Source organism: Lagenorhynchus albirostris, chromosome 2 (genome assembly GCF_949774975.1).
Source record: "Lagenorhynchus albirostris chromosome 2, mLagAlb1.1, whole genome shotgun sequence".
In the NCBI taxonomy this organism is placed as follows: Eukaryota; Metazoa; Chordata; class Mammalia; order Artiodactyla; family Delphinidae; genus Lagenorhynchus; species Lagenorhynchus albirostris.
Window position 1 is genome coordinate 157,930,768 of NC_083096.1, and position 21,689 is coordinate 157,952,456.

The following is a 21,689-nucleotide window of genomic DNA, read 5'->3' on the forward strand; positions in this document are numbered from 1 at the left end:
CATTTCCTTTCTGCCCCCTGCTCCCTAACATACAATGACAAACCGCTAGAAATAGGAATGGCTGGAAGTGAATGAGAAAGATGAAGTCCTTCAGGTGCTTAAGGCTCAGTGAAAGCTTTTCCTTGGGTGGGCTTTACCTTAGTTTTGCAGTTCTGTGTGTGTTTGTCTGTTTCCTGGTGTTAATCAGTATTGATATCCAACCCATACAGTGCTGGCTGGGGCTGGGGTTGTCAGTCTGTGCCATTTTCCAGATGTGGATGACAGGTGCATATTTAGGACAGAAGATTTTTATTTATTTATTTTTGTCTGCCTTAGGTCTTCGTTGCTGCGCGCGGGCTTTTTCTAGTTGCGGCGAGCAGGGGGGCTAGTCTTCATTGCAGTGCGTGGGCTTCTCATTGCGGTGGCTTCTCTTGCTGCGGAGCACGTGCTCTAGGCACGGGCTTCAGTAGTTGTGGCATGCAGGCTCAGTAGTTGTGGCGCACAGGCTTAGTTGCTCCACGGCATGTGGGATCTTCCTGGACCAGGGCTCGAACCCGAGTCCCCTGCATTGGCAGGCGGATTCTTAACCACTGTGTGGCCAGGGAAGTCCGGGACAGAAGATTTTTTTTTTTTAAACATTTGTGAGGAAACTGCGGCTTAAGTTTTTTTTTTAAAATAAATTTATTTACTTATTTATCTATTTTTGCTGTGTTTCTGTGCGAGGGCTTTCTCTAGGTGCAGCGAGTGGGGGCCACCCTTCATCGCGGTGCGTGGGCCTCTCACTATCGTGGCCTCTCTTGTTGCGGAGCACAGGCTCCAGACGCGCAGGCTCAGTAGTTGTGGCTCACGGGCCCAGTTGCTCCGCGGCATGTGGGATCCTCCCAGACAAGGGCTCGAACCTGTGTCCCCTGCATTGGCAGGCGGATCTCAACCACTGCGCCACCAGGGAAGCCCGGGACAGAAGATTTTTAAATTGCTTCTTCAGAACTCAGTCAATCCTTGTAATACTGCCAAGGTTTATATAATAATCTATACAATATAGGGAAGTTGTGTAAGAGAGAAGAAACTGATGGAAAGTCATTTTTTCTTCTGGAAGGGACCGAAATCATTCGGTCTCTAGATTATGGAGTAGCCAGCACAATGCCTAGTACAAAATAGGGGCTGTGTAAATCCTTGTTGAATGGCTATATGAATTTAAGTCAGGAATTGCTAATGATTCTAAGGATCAGGGAGGTGACATCAAAGTGTAAACTGGATAGAATTTAAAGATAAGAGTGGTGGGGACAGTAGCAAACTGGAGAGTGCGTGCCCTGCCTAAAGACAATCACATTAAAATTTTTAAAAAACATGGCTAGAAAAGCCTTCAGATTAGTTTACCTCTGATGCTCCAAACTCTTCTTTTCATGGGTAAGAAAACGTATTTGTATTGGGCTTTCCTGGTGGCGCAGTGGTTGGGGGTCCACCTGCCGATGCAGGAGACACGGGTTCGTGCCCTGGTCTGGGAGGATCCCACATGCCGCGGAGCAGCTGGGCCCATGAGCCATGGCTGCTGAGCCTGCGCGTCTGGAGCCTGTGCTCCGCAATGGGAGAGGCCACAACAGTGAGAGGCCCGCGTACTGCAAAAAAAAAAAGAAAGCATATTTGTATAAAGTCACAAAGCTGTTAGTAGCAGAACTGGAACTGAAGTTCAGATCTTTTTTTTTCAGTCTGGTACGCTTTCCATTGTTCCACATAGATGATGTTAGATTAGAAAATATGGAATATAAAGTGTTTCAGTTTTACAGTGGATTCATTTCATATCCCTGGCTATGTTTTTATCCTGATAATTATAGGCTATGCCAAAGCTCAGCTTTGAAATTTATAGGCAGGTATGAGCAGTGAAAGAGAAACTTGAAAATTCCCTTCTCCCTAATCTGTCACACTCTCTAGCACTCTGCATTTCGAGGAATCAATTATTAATTACTTGGCATATAATTTCTTCTTTTTCTGTCTTTCTAGTGGACTGGTTCTGCCTGTCTGGAAGGCCATGGAGAAGCTGGGAATCAAGCCAAGCCGTGCTTCTTGGATTTTATCAGGATTTTGTTGGCAGACATCTGTGAAGTGGTTGAAAAGCTTGTACCTGTTTTATATTTGCTTCTGCTTCAGTGCTCTTTGGCTGTCAGCAGGTACCATTTTCTTTATATATTTAAGATTTTTAAAAAAGCGTACTCGGTGTGAGTCTTTCAGTTCATTTTAAAGACTAGTAGGAGCCAGAAAAGCAACCTGCTAATTGACAGAAGTGGTCATCCTTCAGGTGGAAACTTAGTTTGTTGGGTTTATTTGTCTGTTTTGTTTTAAGCCAAAATTTAAATTGGGTTCTTTCTCTCTCTTTTTTTTTTGGCCGCTGCCACTCAGCATGTGGGATCCTTAGTTCCCCCACCAGGGATTGAACCCGTGCCCCGTGCAGTGGAAGCATGGAGTCTTAACCACTGGACCGCCAGGGAAGTCCCTGGGTTATTTCTCATAAAGGAGGATTGGCATGATCATTTTGAGATTTGATGAAGATGTAATGAAAAGAAAAAGGTTTCAAAGTTAGAAGGACCTGGGTCCTGGAGCTGGATGTTTCTTTCCACTTAATAACTATAAAACATTGAGCAAGTTACCTATTGTCTGTAAGGAAACATAAGTTCTACCTCATAACTTGACTTAAAACATAATATAATTAAAGCGTGTAGTACAATTCTCTGAACATAAGTGATACTTGGCTTTCTTTCCTTTCCTGAAGGAATCTACACTCTATACTTAGAGGGAGAATGTGTTCCTTGCTTCTTCCGTAGAATGGGGTTATGCTGATAGATTTTATAAAGTATGCTTTCCTCCTAGAGATTATTTCACCAGTCTGTTACCTCTTGCCAGGAAAAAGTGCCAAAAAGGCTAAATCTAAAGAATATCCTTTTTTTCTGTCTTTTTTTTCCTTTTCGTTCTTTTGTTGACATTGTACCTTTCAGAGTATGAAATGTGAGGAAACAGCAATTTGAGAATGACTTCTCAGTATGTTGCTGTTCTGGGCAATGACCACAAGACTTCTGTTGTAGAGACCACTGTCTGGCACAACTAATCCGTCTTTTGCCCCCATAATTAGAAAAGTTTCTGTTGCTTTCCAAAAGGAGTTGGTGGCCATGATCTTGAGAATCAAGTAATTACTGTATTTAACAATTTGAGTAACATCAGCTTTGGGGTTTTTGTTGTTTTGCGGTGGTGGTTGATGATTGCATAATTATAGCAGTGGAAATTGCAGTTGACAGAAAGCTGACCTAAATGTTTTTTACCCAGATGATGCTTTGCTGGGACAGCTAACTATTTCAAGCCAACATTTTATGTAAGATCATTTGAATTAAATAAGTAACTGATTTAGCACCATCAGAGTAGGAAAACCACACTTTTTGGAGTTCACCTACCACATACCAGACCCCTGGTTGTAAACATTACATGTTCCATTTAATCCTTATGATAACCTGAAAACAGATAGTTTTATTTTGTAGTTAGGAAATTGAGGCCCAGGGAGGCAAAATGACTTGACCAAGGTCATACAGCAAGAACATGACAGAGCCAGGAATCTAAATGCAGCTTTTTCTACTCTAGAGCTCACGCTTTTTTTCTTCTGCTATGCTGCCTTCCAACCACAGGTGATCTTTTGGAGGACCAAAGACAGTTTTTTTGCCCTGAACGAGGATGAGCTTGTTATTTGAGGGATTCTGAGTATAGGGGAGGAAGAAGCATTGCTGAGTGTTTCTGTGTTTGCCAAGCTAGTTGGTTAAACATGGCACTGTGGTCTCACTGGGCTATTCTTTAGTATCTCTTGAGCCTGGTGCTTCAAAACAGCACCCTAAGGAACAGATTGAGTATAAAGGTGCAAAGGTGGTATTGGTAGGAGTGGTTCTGATGGGAATTAGATTGTACCAGTTCCATTTTGGAAAAGTCTGGAGCTTTTATCATGGAAGAACCAAGAGCCATATGTGTTCAAACTGAGGGAACATGCAAGCAATACATGACAGACAGATTTTTTTATGTATTTTAATTTATCAGAGCTCTTTTACATCAATTTTTTAAAAAACACAGTGTCCTAATAGCAAAAATGAATGACACATAAGCAGAGTATCATAAGAAATTTAAATGATTTATAAAACATTAAAAAAAATGTTCATTCTCATTACTAACCGAAGAGCTGCAGATTAAGATGAGAAATCCTTTATAACCTATCATATTGATGAAAATCAAAGTAAAAATATCTAGTGCTGCCAAGGGGTGATGTGGTTGCCCTCCTGTTGTGCTGGAGAGTTTGAACAGAGAACTTTCTGGCATAAATCAAGATCCTTAAAAAGTTCATATTCTTTGACTTAGTAATTCCCCCTTTAGGAATTTACCTCAAGGACATATTTAGATGGTTGTGAATGAGAGCAGTCATCAACGCTTATTTATTCTGTGTTGCAAAACATTGCTACAGCCTGCCCCACAATAGGAGTGGTGAGATTATGGCATGTCCACATGGTGGAATATTACCTGACTTAAAAATTCACATTTTATAAAGCAATTATACCCCAATAAAGATGTTAAAAAAAATTCACATTTTAGAAGAACAAGTACATGGGAAATGCTCCTAATGTTAAGCATGAAAAAGCATGATATACAGTTGCATATTCATATTCAAAATTGGTGTCAATTTTGTGAAAAGAAAAAAATATTTTTATGTAATAGAAGGTCTGAAAAAAGATATATAACTAAATGTTTATACATTTTTTGAATAGTGGAATTATTATCTCTTTATACTTTTCTGTGTTTTCCAGGGTACATGTTAACTCTTTTTATAAGTGGGGGGGTAAGACCTATCTGAAGAAGCAACAACAAAACAACAGCAGCAAAAACCTATTGTTGGTAGCCTGAGTCAGTATTTATCTACTCATGAATTTGTTTAGTTTTTATCTGAGCTCTTACGTTTTCCCTGATAAAATACATTCTTGATTGTTTGCTGTTGTCTTTAGCTCATGGATTATAGAAATTATTCCTGAAAAACTAAACAAAACAAAGCAGCTCTCCAATTATCCCCATTCCTGTTTATCACTTAGCAGTTTCTCCATCTTTGGGAGAGCCCCAGGTACCCACTGACTTATGTATAGTGGGCTTATTTTTTATTTCAGCTTTGGGTTCAGTGCTGGAGCCCACTGCTAGGAAGCAGTGATTACAATTTGATAAAAGATGCTCTGTGTTTTCCTTGTGAGCCATTGAATTACTATTTTTTTGTCTAACGTTATTGTTACATGGTTTAAAATAGCATTTTGGACCTGGGGATTATCAGTATCTGGAGAAAAACATGAAGTGACCCCAAGAATTTGGAAATTCCTATTATAGATTGTCAGCTTCTTGAGAGCAGAGATTTTGCCTCTTGCTCACGCCAGCTATTCCTAGCAAGTACCAAGGGCTTGACCTATAGTAGATGCACCATAAAAATATTTGTTGACTGAATAATAATTTAGCAATAAGGGAATTATCCTTTGAGAAACAACAATCTATCAACAATAATTTAATAATTTAATAATTTAAATAAATATTTAAATAAATAATAATTTAATAAAACAATAATTTAATCAACAATTAAAATCAACACAATCTATCATTTGAGAGTTAAAACTTAAAATGAACACAATCGAGGCAAAGGTATGTGAAGGCACTTTAAAGAGACATAATGCCTTTGAGAACAACAAGATCTGATTAAAATATTCACAAATATTTTAACGTCTAAAGAAAGAATGTGTGCATCTGAAGAGTTATATATGGCGCATGCACAGGAGAGGGCCGGAACCAGCATTGGAAACCTAAACCAAGGAGGGTCATTGAGGCTGATGTACTCCAGAAGCTAACAATTGGCTATGAAAACTTTTATTGTTATTCCCTTGCTTCTGGGAAATAGATTACAGAGTTAGTTAATAAGTATTTTGAGTATAGAGAAAAAGAATCCAATTCAGAACCAATTTTTGAGAACTTATTAGGAGTTTGGTCCTGGGCTAAGCATGAGGGTAATAAAGATGAGTACAGGGCTTCCCTGGTGGCGCAGTGGTTGGGAGTTCACCTGCCGATGGAGGGGCCGCGGGTTCGTGCCCCGGTCCGGGAAGATCCCACATGCTAGGCCCGTGAGCCATGGCCGCTGGGCCTGCGCGTCCGGAGCCTGTGCTCCGCGGCGGGAGAGGCCACAGCGGTGAGAGGCCCGTGTACCGCAAAAAAAAATAAAAATTAAAAATAAAATAAAATAAAGATGAGTACAACACAATTCCTGCCCTGGAAGAACTCCCAGTTTAATGAGGGAGATAGATGTATAAATACTACGATGTGGTAAGTGAAAAGACAGAGGGATACCATGCCCTGAGTGCTACTGCAACCAGAGAAGCATTTAGCTTAGAGATGAAGGGAGAGAACTGAAGAATTCTCTCCAGAGAAGCTGATGCCTGAACAGAATTTTGAAGGTTGAATTTGAAGGATTCGAAGGGTATTCCAAGGCAATGGGATTGCAAGAGCAAAAGCACAAAATTATGAAACAGCTTGGTAAATAAAGGAAACTCTATACGCAGTTTAGTGCTGCTGAAATACAAAGAGCAAAGCTGGAATGGCAATTCCTGAAGAGGTAGATGGTGGCCAGGTGATGAAGGATCTTGTATGCCATGGAAAGAAGCTTAGATTTTAATCTTTTAAGGCAGATGGTCTACAAATTTTCTTGATTATGTACTTATATCCATAAAAAATGTTGAAGATGTGCCCCAGTTTTTGTTTGTTTATACATTATAATAAGCACCATTGTACTAATGTCTTATGTTTATGAGAGATGCCCCAAACAAATATAAATAGTTTTAATATTTTCTTTTCATATCCCAATGATTTGTTTTGTGCAAGCAAAAACTTGCACTGGTAAGCACTGGTAAGCAAAAACTCTACTTTGGAGAGAATTGCCTTAGGAAATTGGGAGCTATTGAAAACTTTAAGCAGAAGAGTAATACTGGTAAATTTCTAGAACATTTTTGCTGGAATATGAAAGAATGGTAATGGTGGGGATGGGAGAAAGATGGAAAGGGGAGGGAGGTCAGGGCTAGATGTAAGGATATCTGTTAGAAAGCTAATGAAATAGTAGTCCAGGAGAAAACTGATGAGGCTCTGTGTCTTCAAGGAACCTCGCTCTCACTGGAGAGAGTAATTTTACTCAATGCAAATCAGTAGATTTAGGGGTAAGTAGATGGGTAGAATTTAGGAGTTCTGTAGTAAGAGATTAGATGAGGTTATTTATTTTTTTAATTGAGATGTAATACCACTATTTAATTCCAGAACAGTTTACTCACCTCCTAAAAGAAACCTCATACCCATCAGCAGTCATTCCCTCTTTCTCCCTCTGCTAGCTTCTGGAAACCACTAAACTACTTTCTTTTTTTTTTAATATGAATTAGTTCCTCAAAGTTGTTTATTAATTTATTTATTTATTTTTGCTGTGTTGGGTCTTCATTTCTGCGCGAGGGCTTTCTCTAGTTGTGGCAAGTGGGGGCCGCTCTTCATCGTGGTGCGCGGGCCTCTCACTATTGCAGCCTCTGTTGTTGCGGAGCACAGGCTCCAGACGTCTGTGCAGGCTCAGTAGTTGTGGCTCACGGGCCTAGTTGCTCCGCGGCATGTGGGATCCTCCCAGACCAGGGCTCAAACCCGTGTCCCCTGCATTAGCAGGCAGATTCTCAACCGCTGTGCCACCAGGGAAGCCCCACTAAGCTACTTTTGGACTCTATGGATTTGCCTATTCTGGACATTTAATATAAATGGATTCATACAATATGTGGCCTTTTATGTCTAGCTGCTTTCACTTAGGGTAGTGTTTTCAAGATTCATTCATGTTGTAACATGTATCAGTACTTCATTCCTTTTCATAGCTGAATAATATTTCATTGTATCTATACCTAGGAGTGGAATTGCTGGATCATATGGTAACTCTTTGTTTAACTTTCTGTTTGCTACAGCTGCTGCACTGTTTTACATTTCCACCAGCAATGTATTAGGGTTCCAATTTCTCCATGTCCTCACCAACACTTGTTACTGTCTGTTTTTTGATTGTCATAGAGGAGGTTGTTGAAGGTTAGAAGAATCAGGGAAGGCTTCGTGAAGGAAATGGAACTTGGCTTGGGCCTAATACATATCCACTTTGCAGACAGACAAACTGATACAATTAGAAACAAGGACTGGTCAAATAACCAGATGGGTACAGATTATTTATTTGTTGTATTTTTATTATTATTGCTTATTCATTCAACAAATATTTATTGAGCCAGGCACTGTTCTTTGTGAGGGACCTCTAGCCAGGTTCCTGGCTTAGCCTTCCCAGTCAGGGAAGCTTTCTGAATGAGCAGACCACATTTGATGTCTCTGTTCTCCCACCTCTGTCCTCTTCTGAATCCAGTGACGTCTGGCTTCTGCCTAAACCTTGGCTTTTACCAAGGTAACCGATGACTTCCTAGCTTGACACCTTTACTTTTTACCTTACTTAACATCTCTGCTGCATTTGACACCTTTGACTACTTTCTTGATACCCTTTCCTCAGTTGCCTTAAGTTACAGCATGCTTTTCTTTGCTCTCCCTTACAGCTGATGCATCGCACTTTCTGATTCTTCCCACACTTCCTTCTCAGCTTGTCCCTTAAATGTTTTGTTCTTCAGGGTTCTGTTTCTACCCTTTCTTGTCTCACACTGTGCGCTCTCCCTGGGCAATCTCATTCTTTCCCATAATTGTAACCTGTGTGCTCACTACTCCCAAGTCTATACGTGTTCATTCACTTCTCTCCTGGGCCCCAGACCACATAGCCACCTGTATGTCACACATCTCCAACTGGATGTCTCCCAGCTACCTCCAACTTAATATATCAAGACTGAACTCACAATCTTTTACCCTTCTTCCTCCTTTATTCCCTGTAGTGGTGCGAAGATCACCTCTACTTATATTCTTAGGTAGAAATCCCTGAAGCATCCTATACTCCTTTTTCTCTTCCACATTCAAATCACTTTTCATAGAGTGCTGTTTCATGTTTCCACAGAGTACTCCATTCCTCTGCCTATGACATTACCATTCTCTCTGATGTATTTTTCTCTTAAAAAATAAATTTATTTATTTATTTTTATTTTTGGCTGCGTTGGGTCTTTTTAAAATTTTTTATTTTATATATATATATATATATATATATATATATATATATATATTTTGGCTGCGTTGGGTCTTTGCCGGGCACGGGCTTTCTCTAGTTGCGGCAAGCTGGGGCTACCCTTCATTGTGGTGCGTGGGCTTCTCACTGTGGTGGCTTCTTGTTGCAGAGCATGGGCTCTAGGCGTGTGGGCTTCAGTAGTTGTGGCACGTGGGCTCAGTAGTTGTGGCTCGCAGGCTCTAGAGCGCAGGTTCAGTAGTTGTGGCGCACGGGTTTAGTTGCTCTGCAGCATGTGGGATCTTCCTGGACCAGGGCTCGAACCCATGTTCCCTTCTTTGGCAGGTGGATTCTTAACCACTGCGCCACCAGGGAAGTCCTGGCAGGCGGATTCTTAACCACTGTGCAAACAGGGAAGTCCCTGCCTGATGTTTTCTGATTCAGGTCAACATAAGCTCCTTTCTGGTGCTTTCCCTGAAGCCTTGATTTGAACTTGTTCTTTAGTGTTCTCAAAGCGTCTATATATTTCTCTATTATTATGCCGTATCATACTGTGTTGGTTTTAGGCTTTGTGAGGAGAGGTTCAGAGTAGGTTTTGCCCTAGAATGTGGTCTTTACTCCTGAAGGCCTTTCTAGTGTCTGCTGGTCTGTGTTGTTAATGTGATTTCTTCACTTTGGCAGAGCAGGAATTCTAAAATGCTCCTACCTCCTACCCCAGCACTGCTTGACCTCTAGTGATCCTGTTTCCTTCTCATCGATGTAACATCTAGTATATGACAAACATGTGCCTTTATGTCCCAGCCCTCAGCCTTTTGGGATCCACTCTTTTCACAGCTCCTTCTCCAGTGTCCTGCCACTCAAATTCTAGCCAGATTCAGATCTCTGCTCCTTGGGCTTGGTGAGAACCCTCTGTTCTGTTTGGGTTCCAGCTTTCTGTGCTGTGGTTGAGAAGCTGTCCCTTAAAAGAGAACTGGGCAATTATGGGGCTCACTTCAAGTTTCCCGTCTCCCAGAGATTGTGATCTTGCACGGACTATTATATTCTTATGGAAAACAATTGTCTTAAGTATTCTGTCCAGTTTCATAGTCATTTATGGTAGATTGTGAGTCTGGTACCAGTTACTCCATCATGGCTGGGAGCAGAAGTCTGCTATGATTACTTGCTTATGTGTCTACTTCATGAAACTGTTTTACTCATAGTTACATACCTAACATATAGCGTGTAGTAGGTAGCAATAAAGGTTTGTTGGGTTAACCTAAAGACAATGCTAGAAATAGGACCACCTTGGAATATACATGTTAAGGAGAATCAATCTTTCATACTCTGTTTTTCAGTATTGGCCAATTAAGTGGCCACTTCATTTCCCAGGAAGGTAATTTTTGTTCTTTTTTTCCCCACCTTTCTCTGACTCTGTGAATGGAAGAGCGATTTTTCTGTTTGGTGATATTGGAAAAGAATTCTGTTGTGTGGAATGGCTAGTCTTCAGGATTTTCATGTATTCTCACCCTGCCATGCTCTAACTGGTCTGCCCATGCCAAGACAGCCTGCATTTGTCCAATTGGTAATTCAGTGTAGGAAAGTATTAGGAAGCCCATTTGTGATTGTACATCTAAGTTATGTTCTCCAGTCACCTTACACTTATAAAGATGATATTTTGGTCTCCATCTACCTCTAACTGCCAGGTTTTATTTTTTTAATTAGTCCTAAACTCTGGATGGGAGAGATTAATTATCACCCTCAGCCCCCACAGAGACTGCAGATGGGACAGAGACAGCTTCTGGCTTAGCAAGAGGTCTTCCTCCACTAGTTGCCATTCTCATTTTGTTCTTACAACTGCTCGCATTTGCCCCTGGCAGACAGAAGGCACCTGAACTCACTTTCTTCCTTTGCCCCCACCTTTTAGTTGTACTTCGAGGGCTGTAGCCCCTGTTGTACCAGTCAGACCAAGTGGTATCTTTTGTCGTTGAAGAGAATAATATATTTTGAACATGCATCGGTCTTATCTTTAGGAGAAAAGCATTTTCCAGAGAGTTTTTGGGTGGCATTATATCCCTGCTCTTCTTGTATCTGCTGGGCACCTCATTTAAGGTGGATGACTAATGGAATACACCTCATAGCGATGAGCCTTCTGCAGGAACTTTCTCCTGCCAAACTGTCCTATATTCTTAACTACATTGCACTACAGGAAGGTAATAAATTATTAATCCTAAATCTGTCTCCTCAGATTGTGATAATGACTTGAGTACATCGCAGCTGGGGGAGGTAGAGTTTTCTGGTCGTTAACATAAACCATGCAAGCTTTTTGATTCTAAAATTCAGCTAGCGTTGAGCAAGTCTATGGGATCTTTTTATATCACAATTTAATTGACTTCGGTAAGACCAATCAGAATTATCTAAAGTTAGCTTCTCTCCCAATGAAATGAAGTAATTGTCTCTTGCTTAAATACTCTTCAGTAAAAGATAATCATCTTAAGTCCTTCTCTCTAGCTAGGAAAACTAATTTTGGTGGGTTCTTTTTGCCCTTTAGAAGCATTAGGCAAACACAGACTTACTTCCTAACTTGTGTGATAAAGTGAAGAGGGTTAAGAAAATGGCATAATTGGGCAGTAAATCCAGTTCAATTTAAAAGCTGTCTTAAATTGACTCTCCTTAGGAATTCCTCAGAGAGGAAATAATACAGTAGTGGAGGAATTTATAAAAACAGAATAATTGCAGGACCAAAGCAAGGCCTTGGTCCAGACATTGTGTGAAATCAGCAGGAACATGATCAAGACTATGTGTGTGGTTACTCTTTGGACATCTATTCTCAGGTGAGTAGTATTGAACAGTTTGGGTTAAAATGCACAGCTCTTAGTTTGAGGGCCTGCCCTTTGAACTTTCTTTCTGATCCTCCATCCAAGAGCTTCCGTAAGAAAAGTCAGCCTGTGTGGTTAAGATCCTTTAACCACTTTTGATTCCAGACACTACTGGATATGTTTTAGAGAGAAGTTGTAAGAATTGGTCTTGACCACCTACCTAGTTCATCACCTGAGCAAGAAACAGGAGGCAGAGTGGCCAAGAGCATGGAGCATGGACTCAGGAGTCAGACAAGCCTGTATCTGAGTCCTGGTTCTATTATATACTGGGTGGTATTACTGAAACCCACCTTTCATCAGGTTCCTCATCTACAAAACAAGAATGACAGTACCTCTGATAGGATTGTTACGAAGATTAAATGAAATGTTCACACAAAGTGTTTAGCCTACTCCCAGGTGCATAAATAACAATTCAGCAAATGTTAGTAGTAGTCATTATGATGTGATGACATAAAATCCTGTTTGGTTAGACTCTTGTCTTATCCCAAGATGACCCCGTAGGCAGTAGGTTTGAGGTCTCTGCTGGCTTCTTAAACCTCTGTCCAGTGGGATGTCAATCCCCACATTTTTTTAAAGTATACTGTAGGCAGCTGGCCTTTCTGCATTGTCAGGAGAAGTAGGCCTCCATTCAGGCCTGAGGTTGGTTGAAGCCCATGACAGTGTGGGCTGTGTTGTGCATCTCCTGTAATTGTAACATGCCACTAAGGAGCACGACTGCTTGTTGGCTACTTGTTTCCTCCTTCAGCCAGGGATACTTTTCCTCTGGAAGAGGACTTTGTTCTGCTGCCATGACACCATCTGGCCCTCAGCCCTGGTTCACTTCCCCCAACACTGATGATATGCCCATGTTCGGCAAACTCTTGTGCTAGGCCAGATTGGCTTTGTCTTTTAGTCAGGGCAGTGTTTTGCCTGGGGCTACTTCAATAGCATTTTTTGGATTTTATGTCAGAAGTAGCTTGCAGAGTTAGTTCCTTCCATCAAAATGTATTTATTGGGTGCCTACTATCTTAGGCATTAGAAATGCAGTGGTAAGACAGACATGGTCTCTGCCCTCTTGGGGCTTGCAGTCTAGTGATTCCTTAGCCATTACTAGGGAACAGAAGTTCTCTTCAAGAGGGATGATGTTACTGGTATCAAGGTTCCCTTCAAAGAGACTGAGAGTCTCAAGGTAATTCAATGACAGGAGAGACCCAGTTTTGCTTGCAGAATCCTAAGAGACTAGGGAATTTGATGTCTCAAGCTGGTCTCAATAGAGTAACCATCTGCTAAGAATTATGTAGGTGAGTCCCCTGTCTATTAATGCAGTATATCCAGCTTTCCTTTCAATCCAGCCCACTCTTGCCACCATTAATAACCCACATCCCTGAATAAGCAGCGAGGGTGGTTATCTGGAGATTTGGAAAAAGTGCGACAGCTGCAGCCCTTGCCCCAATTTGGAAGTATATGTGTGTCCTCTGGTGATTTCATGGGTATTAGATATACCCAGTCAGTCAGCTCTTGAAACTCTTTTTTACATCAGGTTTGTTACTTTAGGCCCTCAGGTGAACAGTTCCAGTGCAAGGCAAGCACCAAATTATATAAATTTTTAACTTCTCTGGTCAGTCACAAAAGGAAACTGTAAAATACCCTGAGATGAGATGGAATTATGAATGTCCCTGAATGATGAGTTAACTGTCACAGGCGCTGTTCTAGGAGAAACAAAAGCAGAGAGGAATGCTGGCCAAGGCCTATCCAGCTCCACCAACTGCAGACTCTGCCCCTGAAGATGGACGCCTAGTGTAGCTCATCCCATTTCTCCTTTTAAAACTCTCCCAGCAAATGACAGGATTTTTAGGAATGCTTTCTTTCTTCCAACTGGCTTAAACGTTACGCTTTGATTCTAATCGAGCAGCAATTTAAAGTAAAAGCTTGTGGATTCTCTCACTTTTAGGTAATAAAGGGAATCACTCGTATTACCAGACGTGGGAGATGGGAAGTTTGTATTGATTTGATTTTACTTCTGTACTCTAATTTCAGATTTAGGTTTAAAATTTTAAAGGGACTGCCATTCTGCCTATTAAGAAAGGGTTCCTCTGTTTTTTTTGTTTTTGTTTTGTTTTTTGTTTTTTTTATACAACTCAGTGCTTATTGTCCTTAACTGTGGGCAACCTGAGTCAGCTGGAAGCTTATGGAAATAGGCCTGGTAGAATGAATGAGTCTTAATCAGAATAAATGAAGCAACCTTGTAGAGAGAAGCTGAAGAGCTAGGTTCCACCTGAGAAAGTTGCATCCTGCTGGGTCAGTCTGTGGCTTTTGGCCTGAAGGAAAACAGCCCCCTGTGCTGAAGCAGTGCCAAGCTTCTCTTCTGCCTGTGCATTCTACTTCTTCCGTCTCTCTGGCTGCTCTAGCTTGCTTCCTTCCTCCCTCCCTCCCTCCCTCCCTTCCTTCCTTCCTCTTTAACCCTTTCTTTTTTGATTTTAAAAGTCACACATGCTTAATGTAGAAAGTTTAGGAAACGATTATTCCAGATAGAAATAACTACGTCCTGCGAATCCCATTGCCAGAGATGACCACTGTGAACCTGAGGCTGTAGTTTCAGGCGTATCGCTGGGGAAGTTCTGTTTGTGAGAGCTTGCTTGCTCTGCTCAGTTACTGGAGGCCGCTGTGGCACCAGCCATCTCTGGACCTGGTAGAAGGGAGATACTCTGTTCTTGCAAAGGCCCTGTCCCAGCCTGACAGAAGCTCCTGGCTCTTCCTGTCTAACTGCTTGGTTTTCAAAATTGCTCTCAGCTATGCTCCCCAGAGTATGTGTATAAGCTGCACCCTGACATTTCTCATAATGCACTTTTGAAATAATGGGGTGAATTTTCATATTACCCCTTCTCAGAAAGGTTTAAGGGAGGGCTTGACCTCTAAGCTCAAGTAAGTAGATCTTGAGCAAGGTTATTTGCCCAGGATAGTCAGGCCGGAAGGGAAGGTTTTCTGGCTTTTCCACGGAGACTTTCGCTGATGAGCATACCCTTCTTTCCTTCCCCAAGCTGTTTTGATTGAGCTCTTCCGCCCCCACTCCTTTGTGTCTCACGTGGCGGCGGCTGCCTCTGTCAGGAGGGAGGGAGAGGCAAAGAATGAAGGCCCTCTGTGTGTGGTGTGTCTTTAGGGGTTTCTCTGTGTGCCTTTGCGGGGTGTGTGTATGTGTGTGTGAGAGAGAGAGACAGAGAGACCAGGCGCATTTGGGCATCCTTGTTGCCCTGCCTAGAATTAATGTCACTTTTAAGCAGCAGAGAAATATTGCCATTTTACAGGTGAGGATAAGGAAAGGCCAGTTTCTCTGTGGCTAGACAGAGTCTGTACTAGATAATTGGATAGTAAGGAATGTTTGTTGACCATTTTGCCAAGATTTTTATTTCTGTCACACATTGTGTGGAATGTGTGAATTACAATCAACTTGAAGATGGAAGTATAGGAGAAAGAATGATTGTGTGTGTGTGTGTGTGTGTGCGCGCGTGTGTGTACATGTCATAAAAATGAAGTTATTGAAAGCCACACATCTGCAGTAAATAAACCAAACAATGCCAAATTATCTGAATGTCAGTGCTAGGCTATGTTGATGACTAACTAGATTACAATTTTCTAATATTTGTGATCTCTGGTGCTTTATATGTGTGGCCATATTCAGTGCCTTAAAATATGCTTACCGCATTTTTAATACCTTCTCTAGGATGCTTAATTCAAATCACTTAATGATAATTAGTATCTAGGTGTTATGTACATACAATTCCTGTCAACAAGGACTGTCCCTGGCTAAATAAAACCCAGTTCCTGCTATCAGAGTGTTCACGCTATGGAGGCAGAGATAGATGTAGAAGCATAAAAAAGCATGATAAACTCCACGATGTGTTATGGGAGCACAAAGAATGGGGCAGGGAAGAGCTGAACCCTACTCTATAGCAGACTGGTGAGACAAGTGATATTCTAATCCCTTTGAACTTCCTTCTCTCGGATTCATTTGAAGTGGTTTTTAACCTGCAGAGCTCTTTCATTTCTTTATCACAGAGGGAGGGGTGGAGGGAAGAGTATATACAGCTCTGTAAAGTCTAGAGAATAAGAGCCCTAAGAAAATTTTATTTTTATTTCTGTACAGATACAGATTGGCTTTGATTTAATTTAAATAAACTGGCTCTTAAAAATTCTAAGAATACTAACTACTCGTACAGTTTCGCTTTCATTTACACACAGATGAGAAAGCATCTGTAGCTCTGCATTTTATTTGTTATAAGCAAAAAGTGGTATGAGATATTTAAGTATCTGAAGCTTGGTTGTATTGAGTCCTCGCATGTCCCAGTTCAGCCCACTGCAGGTTTTTTTTTTTTTATGAGACTTACATAATACTCCAAAAAGAGAGATTTTTAATGGATAAATTGACATAAAATTTTCCTCTATTGGCCATATCTGCTGAAGTAACACTTCATGGTTTGCTATATTATTTCCTTATTTCTTCTCAAGCTTACTGCTGTTTTATTTAATTTACATATCTCTGCTTCAGCCCTCTAAATGACCTTCTCTTTAGAAACAACAAAACCAGCCAGCAAAAAAAAAAGAAAAGGAAAGGAAAGAAAAGAAAACCAAAAAAAAAGAATACCCCACCAAAAACCCAAAAAACCTTCTCCTGAAACAAAACAGTGCTCTGTTTCAAGGTTTATTGTGTGGATTTACAAAGAAGGTTGGTGTGATTGTGAATGCAAATAATTTATCAGCCCTGCAGTCAGAGACAGGAATCAACTGCAGGTTCTTTTTTTTTTTTTTTGCGGTACGCGAGCCTCTCACTGCTGTGGCCTCTCCAGTTGCGGAGCACAGGCTCCGGACGCGCAGGCTCAGCGGCCATGGCTCACGGGTCCAGCCGCTCCACGGCATGTGGAATCTTCCCGGACCGGGGCACGAACCCGTGTCCCCTGCCTCGGCAGGCGGACTCTCAACCACTGCACCACCAGGGAAGCCCCCCAACTGCAGGTTCTTAACAATAACATCTACAAGTGGGCTATATAGGGAATTGCTAGATTAATGACATCATATCCTGGGGCTTTTCTCTTTAGAAAAAAAAAGTCTTTCTTGTTAGGACCACTTTTATTTACAGGCCAAAGTTTATCTGTTATCATTTGATACCTGTGCTTTTTGAAGTACAAAGACAGTGTTTCATAGAGAGGTGTGGGCTCCTTCATGCTGTGGCTTGGAGGCGTGCTCTCCTTGCTGACAGGATTCTCCAGTCTTTTAGTCATAAAGTGGTGGGAGAAAAAGCAAAGCAGCAGATTCTGAGAATATTATATGCAGCATTGTAACCCCCAGTCACAGTTTTTTTTTGTTTTGTTTTGTTTTTTAAGTACATGGTTTACTCATTTGCCTTCAATCTGCTTTTAAATATTATAAAGCCCTTGATGACTGGCTCAGTTCTGAGCAGGTGACTTTATGGTAGGAGAGCTATTTTCAGCTATACCAGTGTTTCGATTAGTACTCTCACTTATGACTTGGTTGTGAAAATGGCTTGGGACTAAACCTTAACAGATAGGTCTTTTGAAACTTTATAGCAACCATATCCAATTAAGGCAAACTTCTGATTTACTAATAAGTATCAGGTAGAAATTAAAGGCATTAGAATTGTGATAGACTGGTTTACATTTTTCATCCAGGTGACCAGAACTTAGATGTGTTTTTTTCTTTTACTTTTCCTCATTACTCAGGAGAAGGGAAATTGAATGGATCTAGATGTCATCAGTGATGGATGAATATTTGCCTGGGTGAACTGGGAAGCTATTCTCCACTGTTGCTTTGTTCTGAAAGTTCCATGGTGAAAGCCTGTCTTGCCTTTGGATGAAGTGGAGTGGTCTGAAATAGATAGCTCAGGGAACTAAAATTTGGTTGGTCCTTTCATGAGGAAAGATTGCTTTGTGATTTGAAAAGATTTTTCAGTTCAGTGTTTAGGCAGGAAAGGCTGTTTCCTAGCTGGTTATGTTAGATTCCTTTATCTCTTTTTAATCCATTTGGCTTTTTGTTAGTTTCTCATTTTGCACATCTCCCATCATACCTCCCATTCATTGCTCTCCCCAATTTGATTCAAAAAGCTCTTTCCCATTTCTTAGTGAACTGGGAACTTTGCTTTTCTCTCCTGTCCCTCCCTTCTTTTAGCCAAGGAAATGAAATAACAGTAAGAATCTGACTAAAACTTAAGTAATTCCATATTAGAACTGACATCTTTTGCCAGATTTTGTTAGTTAAAAAAAAAAACAAACGTAAATTAATTTAAATGTTGGGTAAACTTTAAAAATTAACACATAATTGTTTGAATGCCTACTATGTGCCAAGCATTTTGCTGGGCCTACAAATACAGAGGTACAGGATACAACCCTAGCACTTAAAGAGGGCAGAGTGTGTGAGGTAGACAAACGAATATGATCCAGTGAGAGAAATGCCATGGTAGAGGTATATGTAGGATATGCAGATGAGAGGAATCTTGGGTGAAGGTTTCAAGGAAGACTTTCTGGAAGAAGTGGTGCCTGAGCTGAAATGAAGTGCAGTAACGACAACAAAAAGTAATGGCAGCTGAGAATTACTGAGCTTTAACTACATGCCAGGCATTGTGTTAAGTACTTTGCATAGCTTATCTCCTTTTATATCTATTATGAACCTGTTATCATTCCTATTTTTACACATTAAGAAAACAAGGTATTTGACCCAAGATGACACAGCTAGTAAGTTGATTGGATTGATATTAAAACCCAGGCAGTCTTATTTCAGAGGCCAAAGTCTTAACCAGACTTGTGGGGTGGGGGTCAGAATATGGGGTGAGATGGAATAAGGGTGTTAATCTTGGTATGGGATTATCTTCTGGATATAAAATTTTTAATGTAATTTTCTGAGGGTTCTGTATGAACCTCCAACCTCACTTTGGAGGCTGGATGTATTTTCTTATTAAACCAAGATTAAATGAGGGTGGTTTTCATAGTTCCTTTAATCTGTAAAGTACAGTTATAGGTAGATTAAAAGAACATTTCCCCCCTCTTTTGCCTGTAAATATTGCCCTCCTCTAAGGAGACGTTAAGGTACTGTTTTTCACCTCAGCAGTTTGCTGTAATCCAGTATCTTTGAGGCTTCTTTATTGACAGTCTTATAGATGAGAGCTTACTCTTCTAAGTATTCTTAACTAGAGAAGTGCTAAAAGGCTCAGGTTTTGTGATCGAGTCCTTGGAAGCTGGTTTTTCCACCTAGCAGACAATCAAGAGTTAATGTGAATAGCGGCTGAAAGGTACCTGGTGGGCAGCTAGTTCCACGGAGCCTTTGCCTTTGATCAGAATGGTCTTTGGGAAAAATGGAAACTTTCCAGTCAAGGGAAAGGAGTCAGAATATGGACTTAAAGATTACTGATTCTTCTTTAGCAGTAGTTTAGTTCCAACAAATCACCTAAACCATAACATTTAACAAACTGTGCTCTTAACAAAGCTAGGCACACAGCAAAGGCGATAGGAATTATTTTCTTTTCTAAGGACTGCTTTGTGAGGCTACTGCCACCTTTCAATCTAACTTGTATGCAGTGAGGAAAAAAGTATTGGCCCTTTTGAAAAGGAAGAGAGAGGGGAATGGTCATTACCCTGGCTTTTTCCAAACTTCATACCTGATTGTGCCCTTCAAAGGATTTAGTTACTCCCTCTGCCTTGCTTTCTGAATATGCTAACCCCCTGCAGGAGAGAACTGGTGTGGAGAGTAACATGGAACCATTTTTGTATTTGTTTATTAGTGGGTGTGCAGGTGACAGACATGCTGATAGTCAAAAGGAAGGTGGAGGCCGCCCCCTGAGGTGGTTTGTTTTTGAACAGTTCCTGTGAGTTGTTTTTGGGATGGATAATATGCCTGCTGGTCTCATTTTCATATGGCATCCATATTGGCTGAGACCTACTGCTTCTGAGAGAATGCATACTTCTGATGATAGCTTCAGGAAGACAGGTGGTGTGGAGCCATAGTTCAGTCACTGCCTGAAGCACCAAATTTAAAGCTTTTGCCTTGCTGCTTGGTAATAATTCATTGCAGGTATAATTACCAAAGGAATGCTTTGAATGGATTCTTGACCATATTGTAAAATTGTGAAATTTCAAGAAAAGAGTTTTAGTTTCAGTGAATGTTAAAAGTAAGTGCAAGATGGCTTCACAGGCGAATTTTATCAAAAATTTAGAGAAGAGCTAACACCTATCCTTCTCAAACTCTTCCAAAATATTGCGGAGGGGGGAACACTCCCAAACTCATTCTATGAGGCCGCCATCACCCTGATACCAAAACCAGACAAAGATATCACAAAAAAAGAAAATAACAGACCAATATCACTGATGCACATAGATGCAAAAATCCTCAACAAAATGCTAGCAAACAGAATCTAACAACACATTAAAAGGATCATACACCATGATCAAGTGGGATTTATCCCAGGAATGCAAGGATTCTTCATTATATGCAAATCAATCAGTTTGATACACCATGTTAACAAATTAAAAAATAAAAACCATATGATCATCTCAATAGATGCAGAAAAAGCTTTCGACAAAATTCAACACCGATTTATGAAAAATTCTCCAGAAACTGGGAATAGAGGGAACCTATCTGAACATAATAAAGGCCATATACGACAAACCCACAGCAAACATCATTCTCAATGGTGAAAAACTGAAAGCATTTCCTCTAAGATCAGGAACAAGACAAGGATGTCCCCTTTCACCACTCTTGTTCAACATACTTTTGGAAGTCCTAGCCATGGCAATCAGAGAAGAAAAAGAAATAAAAGGAATCCCAATTGGAAAAGAAGAAGTAAAACTGTCACTGTTTGCGGATGAAATGATACAGTACATAGAAAATCCTAAAGATGCCACCAGAAAACTAGTCATCAATGAATTTGGTAAAGTTGCAGGATACAAAATTAATGCGCAGAAATCCCTTGCATCCCTATACACTAACAGCAGAAGATCAGAAAGAGAAATTAAGGAAACAATCCCATTTACCATCACAACAAAAAGATTAAAATACCTAGGAATAAACCTACCTAAGGAGGCAAAAGACCTATACTCAGAAAACTATAAAACACTGATGAAAGAAATCAAAGATGACACAAACAGGTGGAGATATATACCATGTTCTTGGATTGGAAGAATCAATATTATCAAAATGACTATAATACCCAAAGCAATCTACAGGTTCAGTGCAGTCATTATCAAATTACCAGTGGCATTCTTCACAGAATTAGAACAAAAATTTTTACAATTTGTATGGAAACACAAAAGACCCTGAATAGCCAAATCAATCTTGAGAAAGTAAAAGGGAGCTGGAGGAATCAGGCTCCCCGAATTCAGACTATACTACAAAGCTACAGTAATCAAGACAGTGTGGTACTGGCACAAAAACAGAAGTATAGATCAATGGTACAGGATAGAAAGCCCAGAGATAAACCAACGCACCTGTGGTCACCTAATCTATGACAAAGGAGGCAAGGATATACAGTGGAGAAAAGACAACCTCTTCAATAAGTGGTGCTGGGAAAACTGGACAGCTACATGTAAAAGAATGAAATTAGAACACTCCCAACACCATACACAGAAATAAACTCAAAATGGATTAAAGGCCTAAATGTAAGACAGGATGCTATAAAACTCTTAGAGGAA

General features: G+C 40.6%; 1 protein-coding gene across 4 annotated transcripts in view; it reads left to right on the top strand.

Annotated features, from left to right (window-relative positions):
• KIAA0319L (KIAA0319 like) overlaps positions 1 to 21,689 on the top strand; it is a 125,597-nt gene that overhangs the window by 18,322 nt on the left and 85,586 nt on the right. For all 4 annotated transcript variants that reach the window (XM_060140572.1, XM_060140574.1, XM_060140575.1 and 1 more), the window contains exon 2: positions 1,978 to 2,144. In XM_060140572.1, coding sequence (XP_059996555.1) covers positions 1,978 to 2,144 — 167 coding nt within the window. The remainder of the gene's footprint in view (positions 1 to 1,977; positions 2,145 to 21,689) is intronic.